Here is an 18,574-nt window from a genome sequence, read left to right on the forward strand (position 1 = left end):
AACCTAAAACACAGAAATAAATTAATTTGCCTTCTTTTTTATGTGTTTAATCTCACATATGTACAGTGATGGTTAATTTGGGAGGAAATGTGATACTCCACTACCACCTCATAAATCAATGATGGCATTACTCTTGGCTTATTTCCTACATTTTTGCCTTGACATGATGGCATACTAATCCCTTTCCTTTATCTATCTGAACAAAGCCAAATCTGAACACAATAAATACTTCTTCGCCACATTGGAAAAGTAAAACCACTCTCACGAAACGGTTATTTCCTTAAATTGTGTGATTATTTGGAAAGAATGCAACAGCTTGGATTTTATGTGGAAATCCATGGGAGACACATCTGCTTTAATTCAGCACAGCATTTTAAAGAGAGACGAGTTTGTTTGTGATATAGGTATGATATTTAATAAGCGTTGTGTGCACATGTTACAGATCCATGACTTCTGCATTTCTGTTTTGTGAAAACAGACAGGTAAAAAAACACAACAAAGACAGCATTACTGCCATCCTGTGGTGAACAGGAATAGAATAGAATAGACTTTACTGTCATTGCACACCAGGGTACAACCAATTGTGGAAACACTGCTCTGTAAAGCTTAACTGGATTCCCCTACCTTCCCAATCACCTCCACCATCTGCCATCTTACCCAGAAACCTAGATTTTAAATACAAAATCATGATAATTTTTGTGCAGTAAAACAATATTAAACTTTATAATATTAAGCCAGAGAGAAATAGAACTGTATATTGTACTATATATATTCTATATAATGTCAAGAAAAATACTGGCATCTTTCAAATGGCCTAAAAAAAGAAATGTGTATGACACAGCCAACATTTTGACCCTGACAAAAGCATGTGATATTTAACCTCTTACTCATAAGGATTACTTATATCAAATGTACCCAAAGCATTAGAATTAAACATCTGCAATGAAGCAGAAAAACTATCTTATACAACAGAGGCAGAGCACTTCTGAAATGTGCCTGTTATGGGTCTCACTTCTTCTTTCCTGTTCTTATAAACTGTTCATACATTCTACAGTAGCAAATGGAGTACTGGTGTACAAAAGCGGAGTATGAAATGCAATATTTAAATACAAAAAAAAAGTATTTCAAAGACCACTGGACCCATCACTTCTTCATGCCGATAGTTTCGTATGTGTCCTGGGCATGAGGTGTCAGACCCTGAGAAGAAGACAAGGAGCGAAAGAAAGAGAATTTCAGCACACACCACAAAATGTGACTCTAATTTTTGTTAACCTCTTTTACAACATTCGTGCTAGAGAAACTCACCGTGTAGATGCCCTCTTCAACATTCTGATGGAGAGACAAGAAAAAGACACGGTGAGAAAACGCGCATTGTGGCATTAATTATAAGGAAACAATTCCAAACCAAATATAATTGCTGTTTCTTACCAAGACCCAACAGATAGATAAGATAAATGTACCAGAAGGCTGATGTTACTATTAGGTGTTGCTGAAAAGTTGCACAGAGCAGTTGCTATTAACTGCTTTGAAATGAAAAAGCACCGTGGTGGGTGGGAAATCGAAACGTTTGCAGAGCTGAGCCAACCACAGACACAGACACATACACAGCCTTGATGTCTTCATCACATTCAAACCTCAGTTTGTCCACTGAGGTTTGACCTGGCCAGTGGGACCATTTCTCCATCTACAGAAGTTTTGTTTCTTCTCTGTCAACTGAAACCCAGCTTTGTGCTGTGGTGTATTATGTGTGCCTCTGTTTTCTAGATGCAATTTAAACAGCATGCAATATTTTAGTCACATATGAGCCGTCATGCTCACCTGCTTTGGCTCTGTTTTCCCACCCTTTGTCGCTCTACCATTGTAGATCTGTGGAGGATAAAGTTAAAGAAGGGAAAACTTCAACACTAGCACATTATTCATCTTTTTCTTGTAATATTCATATCATGAAATCATGTTTGTACATCAGTTACTTTACTTTCATTGTAATAAACTATTCTACGTTTACTTTTTTCCTACAAAGCACTGGCTAACCTCTTTAAAGAAACTTATGAAGAGTTACAGGCAAATAAGTTCATTCAAGTTGTACATTGGGAGCAAAAATCTTCAGATGACTAGATCAGATTTTCATAATTGAAACTCAAAAAGTAAAAGCTCAGGGGTGGAGAAACAGTCAGAACAAGATATCCACAAGATGCAATGCACCTTAAACAAAATCATTTACAGTATTCACATATTCGCTTTGAATACTTCTGAATAAAACATATAGGCTCTCTGAGAAATGCAGTTACTGTCAATAGCAGTATTTTATGACACCTCTTTTTAAATTTTTTTTTCATTTAAAAGTTCCATGTCAGTTTCTCTAGAATATGTACAAATACTTCCCACGAGTTGATTAACTTTTCACTAAAAGGGGAGGTGCAGCACAAGAGACTAGCAAGCTCACACCCTCCTTACAATTTAGACTCATTACTGACACCAATCTATCTGCAGAACTACAGTGAAGGAAGTATTTTTTAAGGCTTTCCTGTTCAGTTGTCTCTTTTTAATTGTTAACCATGGATAATCCATCAGACTACTTGTTATGAAGCAGGTTTTGCTTCCTGTCAGTGACAGCACCGCTTCTCTTTATCACTTATTTTCTTGGATGGATCCATCATTGATTACAGATAGACTTTCTGAAGTCGTATCCATGTGAATACAGGCAGGGTCAAACGCATGCAATGCCAACCTTGATTCTGCAGTAGAGAGCAGTCAGAATGATGCCGTACAAAAACAGGATGCCATCCAGCACATAGCAGATCTCAGGCTCGGTGAGAGCAGCTGAGGACAGATGGGAGAAAAATCTGTTAGGAGTGAAACCAGAACAGCACTTGTATTGTTTATAAAACTGCTACAAAAAGTTGATAATTATATATATTTGCATAGCTCTTTTCTGAACAACGTTGCAAAGAGCTTCACAGGAACGGATGAGGCGAGTTGGGTCAGAAAATGCTTATAAGAGCAAAATGTTGAAAAAAAGATCATCTATAAGAAGTTATTTATAAGAAGTGATTTGAGGGCAGTTACAGACTTAAACTGAGTACTTAAAGTAGTTTCTGACACTGGACTTCCATTTCAAATAGTGCGTGTAACGAAAACTTCTCTCAGTGATGATGATAGTATTTCAGACGTCTGCAGAATTGCCTTGTTAGGTGCTGTCACCATCTCAGATTGTGAAACATGCAGCAACAGCAAACTATAAATAAACAATAAATGAGAGTAACAAAATAAACTGTGTGCATCATCTCAAACACACCGCAAATACACAATGCAGATTATGGAGGAACAAGATGTAAACAATTAAATGGAAATCAGAAGGATTACAGATGAATGAGTCACTGATGAGGATCAGAACAGTTTTGTAGAGCATGCTTTAATCACTATATACGATCAAACATTTGGTGGAAGTTAACCTTAATGAGCCGTCTCGGCCTCCTCATGTTTGGGTACATAAGTGATAACATTTTATGCTATTACTTCTCCTTTAGGCACTTTTAAAAACAAGAAAAACCAATGATTTGTTTAAAATAACTAGTCATTTCCCCAAGAAAATTACAAGCTGCAAAGAAAGAGTTTTTTAGTTTTTCTCAGAGAGAAAATTTAAGGATTAAACAATATTATAACTGAATTTACAGTTTATTTTTTATAAAGCCTGCGGGAAATGAAAATTATTTTTAAAAAAGGTATGTATATATATATATATATATATATATATATATATATATACACATATACATTGCAATTAAGGAAAAACTTCAACATGTTGGTGTTCTAAAGAAACTTTACAGTAAACCAACCCAATGTTAGCAGAATAAAACCTATAACTTACACACTGTGTGATGAAGATCCTTTTATTAGCCTTTATCAGCCTACATAGAAATGTAATTATTCAGTTTGAACAAAACATGCTTAAACCCTCTGTATGTCTGAGCGACATACAAGGACAAAGAGCGAAAGAAAGAGAATTTCAGCACACACCACAAAATGTGACTCTAATTTTTGTTAACCTCCTTTGGGGTGGCTGTAGCTCAGGAGGAAGAGCCATCAATTGGAAGGTTTGTGGTTCAATTCCAGTTTCCCAGGGCTACATGTCGTAGTGTTCTTAGGCAAGACACTGAACCCCACGTTGCCTACCGACATCGGTGTATGAATGCTTAGAACGCTTGAAGTTATGTATAGACTTAAGACGTGCTGTGTGTGTGAATGTGGCATGTAGTGTTAGAAGTGCTCTGAGTGGTCAGTTAGACTGGAAACATGCTATACAAGTACAGTCCATTTACCATTACCATGCACATTATAACAAAAGATAAGGTTTTATGTCACTATGTTGTTGGTTTTTTTCCATTATATGGCAACATGACTTTAAAAGCACTTATCTTTCTCTCACACAGCCAGGGTATCATGGAGTGAATAAATAAATAAATTTGAGGCAGTGAACTAGAAACAGTGGTATCCTGGTTTGTTGTTAACTGCTTTAATTTGTCTTTAAATGATCAAAGGAGTAATAAGAAAAACATTTTGTCAAAATTCGTTCATGATTATATTTACAATTAGTTATGTTCTTTATAATAAATTATAATTTAACTCATTACTGTTAACAACAGAAAATAATTTTAGTAGATTTTACAGGTTTAACGTGTTATAAATGCCAATTTTGGCTAAACTTGCCTATAGCAACTTACACAGTATTTTTTTCTATTTCTCTTGACACAAGAACTCAAAAAAAAAAACTTCACGATTGTGACATTTACACAAACGTCATCTCTTCCTTCCCACTTTCTTTCTCGTCTATAAATTCAAGGAAATGATTTACTTCCCTAAAATCTTCTATCACAAGATGATTCTCCACCACTTTGACTCACTTTTAACTACAGTCTATTGGTTCTTGGTCACACTTGACACAGAAATCCTAACATGGCCGTGCTTTTGGATCATGAGTACTGAATGACCAGACTAAAATCTTTCAAATGCAGCTGCAGAAAAAAGCCGGTCCTCGGACTGGCAGTTCTCAGTTCTCCTTCTCCCTACATGTAACACCTACCTCTATGTGGACTGTGAGCTGCAGTGGGCCATTGTTTCTCACATCTTTAGTTTCCACAAGATACATACGGAGCACGCTCAAAGATTTAAAAAAAAAACAAACGACACCTAAATGAACTCTCATAGTAATGTGTGACCAATATGCGAACATGTGTCCAAACACATTCCCCCTTTCTATGGTGAACGTACTGACATGTTCTTCCACCAGCAGCCATAGTAACTTTAGTCTATTTCAGAGAAATAAATAAAAATGTTCAAGAAATGATAACGATGCCGTTAATGTGCTCAAATATGAGACACTTTCATTAGAATGTTTTATTAGTTTGCAGTGACTACATCTCAGAGGCCATTTGTTGTGGTTTAGAATGAAAGCAAAAATAATATTTCCGCTACACTTTTTGCAGTTTGTCTCCAACAGCAACAAATAAAAAAAATTTGTTATCGTCTTTGTTGATAAGCTTTTTATTAATAAAAACGTGCTTTAATTTGATCTCATTACAAAGAAGAAGATTTCTGATTAGATAAGATAGATTTTACACGTCTCCATTTATGTATGAATTTAAATAAATACGTTAAAAGCAAATCTAGTTTGAGTGTAGTTTTTTCGAGCCGTTAGAGCTCGATGTAAAAAGACAGATTTTTCTTTTCTAATGCAGTGTTCCAATATGTAGCCTTTACCTGGAAATATGTGGTGACAAACAGTCTGAATTTGGTTAAGAGGGAGCGACGCATATGCTTGAGACAGGATGTGCATGCGAAGTGCCTCAACAGCAGCAGCAGCTGAAGTGGCCATAGACACAAATGTGTGCATGTGTCCTCCACCACAAGAGCCAAAAGGGTCAGTTTCTTTTCACAGGAACAGCAACATGGTGACTTCATCTCTGCTGCCTACACTGAGCGGAATCAGACCAAACATCAGATACGTACACCCATCTGCCAACACGTTAAAAGAATATGTGTGAACATTTCTTTTTGTCTATTTACGGTTGTTCTGCAGCTGAGGGGTGTTTTGTGGAGATAATCTATAAAACCCCGTTGATCTTTGCTACTACACCATGCAAAAGTCCTGTTCACTCATACTGAATTTGATCATTTGTATCCAACATATAAGATTTATAGAAAAAAAAAAAAAAGTCATCACTGTAGAGTATCTGGTCATTACACAACACTTAAAATCCTTAAGTCTTTATTTTCCAACTCACCAGCTCTCCCAAAACTCATCCACAGAGGAACTGCCATCAGCAGTGGGTTCCTGCCCAACGCGGTCATGGCGATACAGGCCCGGCACGCACAACTAGGCTCCTTCAGCAGACAACAAACACGACGACTCGCTCGTGTTTTCTCTGCGCTCTGGTGAAGACTCGGGTATTGCACACCTCACATCTAAGAGGGGAAGTTGTGGTCTGAGCTCTAAGTCCATTTGTCTCAGATCTCATCAGACCACTCCCCCTTTTAACACCACTGAGGCTTTGGTATCTGCTGCCATGTCTGATACATGATTTCTCAAGTTTTCAGTCAGCTTAAAGAAATAAAACCTTTCAAAGAACATTTCAGCAATCACAATGTGACAGTAAAAACAAGTGTCTTTTCAGAGATAAAATATTTATTACGTTTATTTGGGCATTATACATTATAAGCGAAGTCGTCGCTTGAAATCTCTCTACAGCGAACAGGAGAGCGAGAGAACAGGAAGGGAGCCAGTCCGACAGAAGTGTGACAGAATGAACCCTCCTCTTCATGAGCGGCACGGCATTAACGGTCAACCTCACCAAACACTATATCCTGTGTACCTGTGAGAAGAAGATGAAGGGAAGACTGAAGGTGATACAACTTCATACTGGAGTCTGTGTTTTGACTGTAAAAATTACAATCACATTCTTACCAATAATGGCAACCACGTCCGCCAACATGTGTCCTTTGGACATTTTATCTAGACCAGCCTAGAAAGAAGCAACCGTGCATTAGCATACATAATAACCTGTGACCAACCATTATGCCCCTCGCAGAGGAACTCATAATGAAGTTCATTTTCATTATTCATGAGATCGTAGCCTGAAAGTCAACTCACTAGCAGTGACTAACAGTTTGTTTATGCAATGTAAAAGACATTTTTAGCCTTATGAAGCATAATTTAAACGCCTGTTAAACTGTACTTCACATACACATGAGCTAAGACAGGAACAGGAAGGTGGGAGAAGAGAGTTTCTGTGTACTTTAAAAAATGGTTTTATAATACCTTAGAAAATGTAGTTAATGAACTGAATGTAGCCGAAAGGGTGAGCTCTTAAACATGCTAAATTATTGATAAGCAGAGGGTTTAATATTTCAGTCTTGTGAAGTTTTAAGAACGCACCAAGTGAGCGAATCCAGGAGCTTTGATCTTGCAGCGATAAGGTCTGCTGGTACCATCTGATACCAAATAAACACCAAACTCCCCCTGCAAGCAACACAAACACACAATACACTTCAGTAAGCACAATGCAGGCCAACAATCACCTACAGGCTAAAAGGACAGACAAACAGAGAGGAAAAAAAGAACTGATGTAACCAAAAAATCTTAAGTTGTACCTTAGGTGCCTCTACAGCTGTGTATGTGGACCCTGGAGGCACCTGATAGCCCTCTGTGTACAGTTTGAAGTGGTGGATCAGTGACTCCATGGAAGTCTAAGACAAGGAGCACAAGAAAAGTTACATCCCAACAGCTAAAAAAAAACAATAAAAATAAAACATTAAAAAACTAACTTGCATTTATTGTGGACATTTTTTAAACAGAAACACTGAAGCTTGTAAAATGGAGGAAAACAATTGGTGAACTAACTGGAGCTTAATTAAAATGCATTTTGTAGCAGAACTGGCTTCATTTTACAAAGAGGTAAAGTAAAAAGAAACAAGTCAAAAACAAGAAAATTAAGAAATGTGGCAAACGGAGAGACACCCAAAGAGAGAAAAAGATCATCAGCTTCTAAAATAATAAGCATGTGAGGAAGAGTGTTTACTATGCTCACCTTCATCTCAGATCTCTTGGGTGGGGCCACTTTGGCGTCATCCACCTTAATCTCCCCCTCTGGCATCTTGTTGAGTGCCTGCAGCATGATTCTGAGAGACTGCCTCATCTCCTCCACTCTGCACAGATACCTGGACCACACAGAGAAAAGGATATATGATACAAAAGCTGATATAACAGATGCCACTCCAAGATATTATAATCGCCTTCTGCACCACATCGGGTCTGCAAACTGTATGTCTCCCTTTGAACAGCTTTAATTTAGCTGCCTATAGTTTGGCTAGCAGGGCTCCTAGCTGGAGACAAAAAAATTTAACTGAAGCGTTACGTGAAGAAATCTACTGCCTTTTGTTAATCTTTTACCTGTCATAGCAGTCTCCGTTAGATCCAATGGGAACGTCAAACTCCACCTCATCATACTTGTCGTATGGCTGAGACTTCCGCAGGTCCCACTTGATTCCTGAGCCTCGCAGCATTACCCCACTATAACAGGGATGAGGAGAGAAGATGTATGGCAGGATTACAGACTAAATTCACGTGAGCAGCTTCTAGTTAAATATAACTTTATCTGGAATATTTCATTTATTCCGTTGCTACTCTCCTCTTTGATTGGAGGATTACCTGAAGCCATAGTTGAGGGCATCCTCGGCAGTAACAATCCCGATGTCCACAGTACGATTCTTCCAAATACGATTGTTTGTCAGCATCTGCAAAAATAAAAGCACTCTTCACCACCTTCTTATGTTGCATCATTTCATTGTTGAGATTTTAACATGGAGTCATTTACCTCTTCTACTTCATCAATTCGCAAGGAAAAATTCTTGCACCACTCGTAGATGTCATCCATCAGGCCAAGAGGCAGATCCTGGAACACAATAAAGATTAGTGACTTTCATTCCTTTTACTCATTTTGTCACAGTAGCTGTTAACGCGCTTTAGCTACGATCTAACTGATGTCTTTGTAACTGCATAACCACTGACCTTAGAAACGCTAATGAAAACTGTTTTAACTGTTGTATATTAACTGGTTTTTTTAGCTCATCAAGTCTCATTTTATTTGAGGTCTTTCTCCAGAAAAAATTAAAACAGTATTCTATAAGAGATTTATCTACCAGCTACATGCTCATAAACGCTACGGATCTCAAACAAGACACAGAAAGAGTTGGGTGACTTTTCCTACCTGATGTACACCACCAGGCCTGATGTATGCTGCGTGCATTCTGGCTCCTGACACCCGCTCATAAAACTCAAACATCTATGGGGAACCAAAAGGAAACATAAACAGGAGTTCTATTTATTGTGGATTGTTATATTTAATCAAACATCTCTGTCTCGTAACTTCAAGAAATTCACAGATGCTGATTTTGGCCTTTTAGCAAAGTGCTGGTCTGATGGGGTGTCTGAGAAACAACCTCTCAAAACAATATTATAATAATATTATAGTATTAATATAATATTATATTCAATATTGACGGGAAAACCTAAAATGTTCTTTTGCAACACAAACAGAAGGTACTTTGAATGTACAGTATGTACATTTTCGGGTGAAATCCCATGGCAAAAAAAATACCAACTTAACATCAGACTTGATTTTATAACGTAGCCATTAGCGACACACACTTTCTGTCCAAACCCCAAGCAAATTGTTCCAGAACTATATGGAGAAAACGCTTGATGTTGGTCTCCTTTCAAAAGTAACAACTCAGTATTCATGGGACTGAGTTAAAGAAGGTTTAGTCCTAGTTTATTCTCCTCCATAACGTTGACGTGACGTCGTCATTGAGCAGTCGAAGTTCTGCATCGAGGGAACACGTTGCTCTGCAGTTCACCAGGCCGGTAGGGAGGTGTGGCTGTGTGTTTGTGTGGTTTCAGGGGTTATAGCAGAATCCTTGCTTTTTCTTCCGGTCAGAGTTAACAACAGTAAACAATGGCAACCGATGTGGAGCAGCTGTATTTGCAGTTGGAGCTCATCAATATTGAGAAACGAATGCTTAAATTGCAAATGTTGAAGCGCAGGCGACAGAGAAGACGTTTGCGGGGGTGGTCTGTACGACCTGTCGAGGCTGGGGACGGCTGAATTTACAACTCTGGCTGTGAATTTACAACCTTTACAACCAAAAAAAAAAAAAAACAGAAGAAAAAACAGGAGTGGACATTTAATTTCTGCATCATCCAGCACTGACCTTCTCTCGCTCCTCAAACAGCCAAAAGAAGGGTGTCATGGCACCGATGTCCAGGGCATGTGTTGTGATGGCCATGATGTGGTTCAGGATGCGGGTCATCTCTCCATACAGAACTATAAAAACAACAGAGTTTACCCATTATTCTTGTGACACCAAACTACTCTAGTGATTACTTATTGATCATTTCAAGTTATTGATCATTTCAAGTGATTCCAAGAGGTTTTATGGTCGATGCAGTATATAAGTTAAAGAAAAGGAACTAAATTAAATATTGAGGTCTCAGTGAACAGCAACGAAATAAAGACGCTTTTGACATTTTACCAGCTCCAACTGTTCAGATATATGGATGTGCTTTTTTTTTTTCTTAAGTTCTTGATGTAAAAATTAATATACTTCAGTTTGGACACTTCATTGGAAATTTATGCTGCTGGCCATTTACTGCTGATTTGTTAACTTAAAAAAAGGACTTCAAAGTTAACAGAAATTAAAAAATGATAAATAGCTGATCTGCTGGCACACAGAAAGAACCAAAGCTAGCACCTGTGAACTAGAATCTTTCCATGTAGCCTAAAATTTATGACTGAAATGCATCTGAACCGTTCACCGTTCTGAAGAGACAAAGTTTTTTTTTTTTTTTAAATGTTAATTACAATACTTTGCAAAACACATGTGACCCTTCATATTCACTACCTCTGATCCACTGTGCACGGAGTGGAGCCTGGATGTTGAGCAGCTTCTCCACAGCCAGAGAGTATGCCTCCTCATTACACATCATGGAAACATAGTCCAGACGGTCAAAGTAGGGCAGAGCCTGGAAGAAAACAAAAAAAAGAAGGCGGGGTGTGAAGGAATTAGGTAACATATGAATTATGATAAAAGTCTTCTAGAGAAAAGAAAAAAAGAATCCTGAATCAATTCAGTGCCATTAACTGCTTCATTAGTCATGTATAGCTGTCTACCTGCAGGTAGGTCTTGTACTCGATGAGCTTTTCAGTGCCACGATGAAGCAGGCCGATGTGGGGGTCACATTTCTTCACAGACTCTCCACTGAGCTCCAACACCAGACGCAGAACACCATGAGCTGCAGGGTGCTGGGGGCCAAAGTTAATTGTCAAGTTGGACACATCCTTCTCTGCTGGAGGATCTTTGTCTGAAAGGTGAAAAAACAAGGATGAAGGAAGAAGAATAAATATTTTTTAAAAATCTAATTTAACAAACTGTATGGACACGGCAAAAGAAAAATGCAGTGGTTCCTACTCTTTTTCCTCAACAACCACATTTGTTAATATACATCCATTCATGAATTTTAAGCCTGCAACACATTAAAAAAAAATAAATAAATAAATAAAAAAAAGATCTTGAATACCATTTGGTCTGACCACAATACAGGTTCCACTTTATGATGATCCACCCCAGATGCTAAACAGCCCAGAGAAGGCTCTGCCAGCTTTGAACAAACTTAACGTGAGGCTTCTGTTTGCAGAGTGAAGTTTGAATTGGTATTTGCAGGTGGTTGAAGTGGTTTTACGTGCCATTTCAAACTGTGTATAGTACTTGGTACTTGGTAAAGATTTCCAACAGTAATGTCTTGCTTATGTGGTTATACGAGCTGTTAATGGATGACAGTTCTTGATGCAGTGCTGTCTGAGGGATTGGAGATCACAGGTGTCCATCTTAGGCCTTCTCCCTCCAGATTCCCTGAATGGTTTAATGATACTCTGCACTATAGAGGGAAAAATATTGGAATTCTTTCCATTTTTTTCTTTGAGTGAAATTGTATTTTTAAACAGTTCAATGATTTTCTCACACATTTGTTAACAAACTAAAGATCCTCAGCCCTTTGTGGATCCTGCTTTTGTACTAAATCGTGGTTACAGTCATTTGTTGACATCACCCTTTTCAGCTTATTATTAGTCCTAAATTCCCCCAAGCTTTTCATGGAAATGTGTTGCAGACCTAAAATGCAAATATGACCGCATATCAAATATAAGAAGTAAATCAAAATGAAAAAAAAAAAAAAAAAACTCCAAATACATCAAAGCGCCCAGATAGAAACTCAACGCAATGACTTGAAAATAGAAAGTGCACGATAAAAGAAATTAAACAATAAGAGGCGGAAAAGGGACTCAAAAGCCTTTCATATACTGGTTCAGCTTATAGGTGAAAAAAAGGAGTCCTTCTTATCCCGTTGCTGTTCCTCCTCTTGAATGTTCAGCTATAACATAAAAACGGTTCTGGGTCATATCTGTCTAATTTTGTTTGTTTGTTTTTTTTAATTCACAAGATAAAAAAGCTGAACATCACCCAAGTGTGATGAATCCTTCATTTTTGTCAGTGGTTGTAATGAGCTCCAAATATCAGTAATTTAGTTACATATTAGGTCAGAAATGGAATATCTGCCTCCATCTTAATAAGTAACCAAAATTAAAATAACAAACCAATGACACTGAGTTATGTGTAAAGTAAAGATTTATATTAAGAAAAAGTCAACTTTCATACAGTCATAAGGTGCAAAAGTTACACTACCCTTTTGATTTAAATATCATTTAGCTATAAGTCTTAAACCTGTCACTATGTGCATACCATTCCATGGGGGTGGTGTCCATTTCTCATTAATGGCAGTGGGGTACATCACCGCTCCAGCATACTGCTCCATCCACTCCACATCTGGCTGCCATTGTTTCTGCCTGCAAGAAACACAGAACATGTTTCACAACATGAGATGAAGCTAACTGCAGCCAACCTTTGCCAAGATGCCACAACATTATCCTGGATCGTGGTAGGTGTAGTGACACTGGCTACCTGCATGCTAAGAAGCTTTTAATCAAAATCTGTTAAGGATGCGGTTTCAAGATGGCCATCATTTGGGCTACACCCTGCCTGCCAGCCTCACGAAAACAGAGGAACAGAGATAGACAGTCATGTGAAAACAAAGTACACTTTTCTACTTTGAAATTGCATGCCAAGTGTAGCAACACCAAACCTAAAAGTGTCCAGCACCATGTTACAAGATCGGCATTGGGTTCTGAAAAGCTGTCTTTAGTTCACACTAAACTTCTACAGCGGGCCACCGACACTGTCTCCGAGTCTGTGAACAGCACAGAATTTTAAAAAAAGATCTGGGGCCTCATGTACAAAGGGTACGTACGCACAAAAAAGTGGCGTACACACTTTTTCGTGGAAATGTGCGGTGCCTCACGCAAATTTCAGGGCTGTCGTACGCACTTTTCTACAGCGGTTGATTCTTTGGCGACACTTAGAGGTGATGTTGGGAAACTGTTATAATGAATAAATTTAAACACAATTTGTCCTCAGAATGAGCGATGTGCACATCTGAGACACATGAACAATTATCACTGATAAACAATTAACACACCCATGTGTCTGCAATTACAGTTAGAGTGACTATAAAAGTATGCGCAAAGTGGTGCAATGCATACTATTAAAAACAATGGCTGCTTTAGCGGTGTTGGAAGACATAGCAAATGGTGCAATAAGGAGAGAGCGTGCATTTAGAGACAGGCATGATTTGTTGGAACATGAGGACAAGTGGCTCATCAGCCGTTTTAGGTTCCCGAGGGCAATCCTCCTGGAGCTATGCGCAGAGCTGAGGCCGGCGTTGGAGCGCAACACAGCGAGGAGCCACGGGCTGCCTGTTCCCATACAGTTGATGACCACGTTGGGGTTCCTGACAACCGGGGCATTTCAAAGGGAGCTGGCCGACCGATCGGGACTGTGCCAGTCGACCCTGAGCCGAGCCGTGCCAGCTGTGTGGGACGGGATTATCCGCATCTCAGCAGGTATATCAAATTCCCACAATGCAGCTGAACAGGCCAACATTAAAGCGCAATTTGCAGCAACAGCCGGTTTTCCTAATGTAATCGGAGCTATCGACTGCACACACATTGCTATAAAAGCGCAATCACAGGATGAATTTGTGTATGTCAACAGGAAGCAATTCCATTCCATCAATGTAAAGATCATTTGTGATGCGCAAATGCACTTAACTAACATTGTGGCGAGGTGGCCTGGTTCAACGCACGACTCCTACATTCTGAGTAACAGCATTGTTGGGAACAGACTACAAGCTGGCACTGTGCGCGACGGTGGGCTTCTTGGTGAGTAACTTTATTCGTGTAATTGTCCTAATATTATTCCCCATGAAGTGCATTGAGCATGTGCGCAGAAAATTTCTATCCCGTCTTCACAGCATCATAGTTGGTGGTTAAAGTTAGTAACTTGCTGTTTTTTGCTGGTTAAACTACAGCTTAAGATCTTTCTAACAAGCCCCTGATCATCTCTGTGTGCACATGTTAATAACCTCGTGCTTGTGAAATGTCTCAATGAGTCTCACCTTTTCCCCGGTGCACTTATGCTCTAGATTACTGTATGAACACGTTTGTTGTGAGTTACCCAAATGTAGGTATTTACCTTGGGGGTAATCAGAGCCACCCACATGTGCTCCCACCACCCCTGAGAGAGCAGTGTTACCCATAGTTGTGTCGCCTCTCTGTTCAACTCCTCAGCATTAAAGGCCTCGCTCACGCTCTCCCACCCACTCCTCTTACGTTTGCTGCTTATATCGTAGGCCAGCGTGCCAAAGAGCACATTTTTGCGGGCCTCCACTTCAGAAAGTAGCACCTCCATCTCACTTTCCGTTAAGTTATTCTTTTTTCCATTTTACGCATTCTTTATTCTTTATTTTCTGATCCTGCAGAGAGGAATCGCAGGTGCAGGGCTCATTTAATATTTATATGATTTGCATATTCAAGTAGGGGCGTGGACAGGGAGGAGTCGGGTACTCAGACATGTGCGCTCAATTCCACGTTGATTGGGATGTACAAAGGAAATGTGCTTGGATTCATCCGTGCGCACACATTGATACATCCGGATATTTTTGTACGTTGGAGGGCATTTTGGTTTGAGCGTACGCCATGTTTCAGTAGGAAATTCACGCAAGTCTTTGTACATGGGGCCCCTGGTCTTTGCCTTTATGTTGAATGGCAACCGTAGTTTTGATCAGAAGTTCTGTTTTTTTTAAGCAGATAAATTATTTTTACTCCTTTTTTAATTTGTACAATATATTTCTGATGGAATAAATATAAATCTTAACATAATAGGCTTCAAGTTTTCCTTTCGTTTTGGAGAATTTAATTCTTGAAAAACTCTTTGTTGCTATGGATTGATGTGTTTTTTTTTATTATTATTATTTTTTTAAATATCTAACTTCTTGAAACTCTAAAAGGCATCCAACTCAACCTTTTTATTTTCTGGGGGTCAGAGAGAGCTCTTTTGACCGTAATGTGATGACACCACACATTACAACAGCAAAGAGAAAACCAAGTCCTTTGGTCACAGGTTCCATTTCATTATCTCTAAAGGAGCTGGAACAGGTTCTGCTTGAGGAACATATTAATAATTCCCTAACAGCTGTGCAAAGCTTGTAATATCTGTTATACTGAAGCAGTTATACCCACCAAAGAAGAACCAACCAAAAAAGGTAACTTAATACTATGTTTCCACTATTTTGTCCCAAATATGCTAATTATCGTAATTATCATTTCCACATGATTATTCTGCTTTTTTATCTAAGTGACGAACATGAAGGCAAAATGCACATGCGATGCATCATTTGCTAGTACAACACTTTCATTAATAGGCAGGATTTCTAATGCTGAATGTTACGTCACAAAAGGTGGTTGAATATATATATAAGACGTTAGCAAGCCTTCCATAATGTCTTTAACTAACCTTGACTTTTTGACATTTTGACATGCAAAGACGAATCATTTCAGAGGCCAAGCTGACTAATGAGCGGTCGTTTCTTTCCTAATTCAATCCTTCTTATCTAAATATTACAACGAGATGATATTTTATTATTGTATGTTGATAGTCGCAGTTTACGCTTTTTTCCTGAGCAACTAATTTATGCTTAGTCTCTTACGAAATAACAGTACCATGTAGTATTTTTCCCCCGAAAATAACACTGACAGGAAAATTCGGTCTGTGATGTAAACACCGACACGCAAGCAGCTAAAATTCAGACTACAGTACAGCGAAAAAAGGCTAATCTACTGTGCAATGTATGCTTTAATGTTACAGTACTATATGTAGCTTGTGGATATGTTTTTTTTACTCAAATTGACAGTGATAACTGTACCAGGCGACTTGTACATTTTGACAGAGACAATGTCGGCTTATATACCATCATGCTAGCATTAGCCTTTTAGCATGTATCGTTATGATGAGCTTAAGCTCTGACATCACGTGCAACAAATGTCACATTAAGCGTCACGTTTTAGTCTTTTTATATCATACCTGTTCTGTAGCAGCGTACAGCCCGGGCTCAGCAAATTATTGCTTAATATCAGTTTTGCTGAAGGACGTCCCAGCTTGGTAACCGACCTCAACATTGTCGCCGCCATCTTGGCTGTTAGACAACCTCAGGCCAATGACGTAAAGGACTTATTTCTTCTGTTACTTTTAAAGGCTCAGCAGGTGTGACCGCCACCTGTCGGTAAATATAAGCCCACTTCTTTAAGCCGTCTGAGAAATATGTTTGTTCTTGTAACAGGTTCATTTTATTCAGCATGTATATACTGTCTTTTGTCTGTCTATATAATATTTTTTTGTGCAGTGTTGTTCTTCTAAACTTTAACATAATCTAATAGTAATATAGTTTATAGTTTATTTTAAAATATTTGGATGATACTTGGTTTTCATACCAAGCAGGTCAACAATGTGGCAGATAATAGAAATATGAGTGTTATTTTATATGATTTAAATAATCATTTGAACAATTTTTTTAAATTTCAGAATACAAACTAAGGATACTAACATATGGTAAATGTATCTATTACATGCCATATCAAATGGTATTGACAAGTTTGAAAAGTAGCAGCAGTTCATTAGTTTTAGGGGAAATAAACTCTTTTGCCCAAGATATTAAACAGAAGAGGGTATACTTGTTGTCTCATTGAAAATATTAAGGTATTATTATACAATGATAGGGCAGCTGCAATAGTATTATAATACTAATAATTTTTTGTATAAAAAAAAAATTTTCAAAGCAAGGTCTTAATTTGCTCAAATCGTGCTTTGAACATTAGGCAAAATTGTCAGTTTTAATGGAATGTCATCCTTTCATAACTGCAAAATGGACAAGCCGCAAGATTCCATTTTACGTTACTGAGCAGGTAACTTGTTGGAGCTTCACAGTGGCATAAAAATACTTTTGAACTGTAAATAAACATCCATGTGCTTTAGAGGAAAAGTGTGTATTGGTACTGCAGCTTTTCATAATCAGAGGAAAAATTAGGAATGTGGACAAGTTTTAATATTTGGGAGTTAATTTTAGATTCCCAGTTAAAAGCTGTGGCTTGTATTAAGAAGGTAGCCAGAGCCAATAAAAGTATCAATGAAATCATTCAAACAAATCTTCATAGATTCTGCTTCTAAGTTTGAAACTCCTGGATCAAAACCCCATAAAACTGCACTAATACAATACGAAAAATATAATTTGATAAAGTACGGTAATTTCATACGTTTTTCATGTGTGAAATTGATGATTTAAATGTTGCATTATTATTACAAATTATTTTAAAATGTAGCAGTATTGTAGCCACCACATAGGGAGCAGTTAAAGAAGATGAACCATCAAAGTAGTGTATAAAACATTTGGGGATTCTTACATTTCATTTAAAGATCCACAGATTTGAAGCATTTTTTCCAACAGGAATAAGAATGATTGCAAACTTTGAAGCTTTCAGTTCTCATAGAAGCGATGACTTACTCAAAGACCTAAAAGTCAAATCAAGGACAGGACCTACAGATTAGCCATAACTGGACATCCTATATACAATGCAAAGGATTAATCTTTTAATATAGATATTATTTATTATATGTATTGTCCCTGTCAAATAAAGTGATTATAACTGAGTAAAATAAATCTGAAAGTGTGACAACAATAAAAGTTAATATTATTCATGTACAGCTGTTTGTAACCTGTTTAAAAACACATCTACAGGACGAGGACAAGATTCATTTTTATAAAAAACAGTGCTTTTATTTATGTAATACTGTGGAAAAATAATTACATACCATTTTTAAAAAATATTGAAGATAATGAAATTAAAAAATGAGAGTTTGATAACGTTTGTCGTACATCCTTTGAACAGTTTTCTCTGCTACGAACAGTACGATAAGATAAACATTGGATTTTTCTAAATTCAAAGACACAATAATACAGGATACAGTCCTACCAGAGGTATAAAAGTACTGTAACAGGATTGTGAGAGAAATGATATGG

The 18,574-nt window shown here is 37.9% G+C and overlaps 2 protein-coding genes across 2 annotated transcripts; both read right to left on the bottom strand.

Moving 5' to 3' along the window:
• Positions 1-534: 534 nt before the first annotated feature.
• On the bottom strand, positions 535-6,509 carry LOC140281405 (high affinity immunoglobulin epsilon receptor subunit gamma-like). The gene is made up of 5 exons (XM_072375823.1): positions 6,282-6,509; positions 2,729-2,820; positions 1,819-1,866; positions 1,306-1,329; positions 535-1,197 (listed from the first exon to the last, which is right to left on the bottom strand). The coding sequence occupies exons 1-5, from the start codon at positions 6,346-6,348 to the stop codon at positions 1,144-1,146; spliced, it is 285 nt and encodes a 94-aa protein (XP_072231924.1). The 5' UTR covers positions 6,349-6,509; the 3' UTR covers positions 535-1,143.
• Positions 6,510-6,664: 155 nt separating this feature from the next.
• Positions 6,665-16,717, bottom strand: ndufs2 (NADH:ubiquinone oxidoreductase core subunit S2). The gene is made up of 14 exons (XM_072376444.1): positions 16,585-16,717; positions 12,850-12,953; positions 11,226-11,416; positions 10,957-11,077; positions 10,267-10,379; positions 9,264-9,338; positions 8,871-8,948; positions 8,705-8,790; positions 8,447-8,566; positions 8,085-8,214; positions 7,648-7,743; positions 7,433-7,516; positions 6,962-7,019; positions 6,665-6,869 (listed from the first exon to the last, which is right to left on the bottom strand). Exons 1-14 carry the CDS (start codon positions 16,689-16,691, stop codon positions 6,832-6,834), a joined length of 1,401 nt encoding a protein of 466 aa, XP_072232545.1. The 5' UTR covers positions 16,692-16,717; the 3' UTR covers positions 6,665-6,831.
• Between the last annotated feature and the right edge of the window lie 1,857 nt (positions 16,718-18,574).

Source organism: Leuresthes tenuis, unplaced genomic scaffold (assembly GCF_036924035.1).
Source record: "Leuresthes tenuis unplaced genomic scaffold, fLeuTen1.0.hap1 SCAF_22, whole genome shotgun sequence".
NCBI classification, from domain to species: domain Eukaryota; kingdom Metazoa; phylum Chordata; class Actinopteri; order Atheriniformes; family Atherinopsidae; genus Leuresthes; species Leuresthes tenuis.

Excerpts from the sequence above, each read along its gene's own strand:
- ndufs2 (XM_072376444.1), bottom strand. The coding sequence starts at position 16,691 with ATGGCGGCGACAATGTTGAGGTCGGTTACCAAGCTGGGACGTCCTTCA. Across the intron at positions 11,417-12,849 it reads GACACCACCCCCATGGAATG|ACAAAGATCCTCCAGCAGAG; the intron begins GTATGCACATAG and ends TTCACCTTTCAG. Across the intron at positions 8,215-8,446 it reads AACGGAGACTGCTATGACAG|GTATCTGTGCAGAGTGGAGG; the intron begins GTAAAAGATTAA and ends TGTGTGGTCCAG.
- LOC140281405 (XM_072375823.1), bottom strand. The coding sequence starts at position 6,348 with ATGACCGCGTTGGGCAGGAACCCACTGCTGATGGCAGTTCCTCTGTGG. Across the intron at positions 2,821-6,281 it reads GATGAGTTTTGGGAGAGCTG|CTGCTCTCACCGAGCCTGAG; the intron begins GTGAGTTGGAAA and ends ATCTGTCCTCAG. Across the intron at positions 1,198-1,305 it reads TTGAAGAGGGCATCTACACG|GGTCTGACACCTCATGCCCA; the intron begins GTGAGTTTCTCT and ends TCTTCTTCTCAG.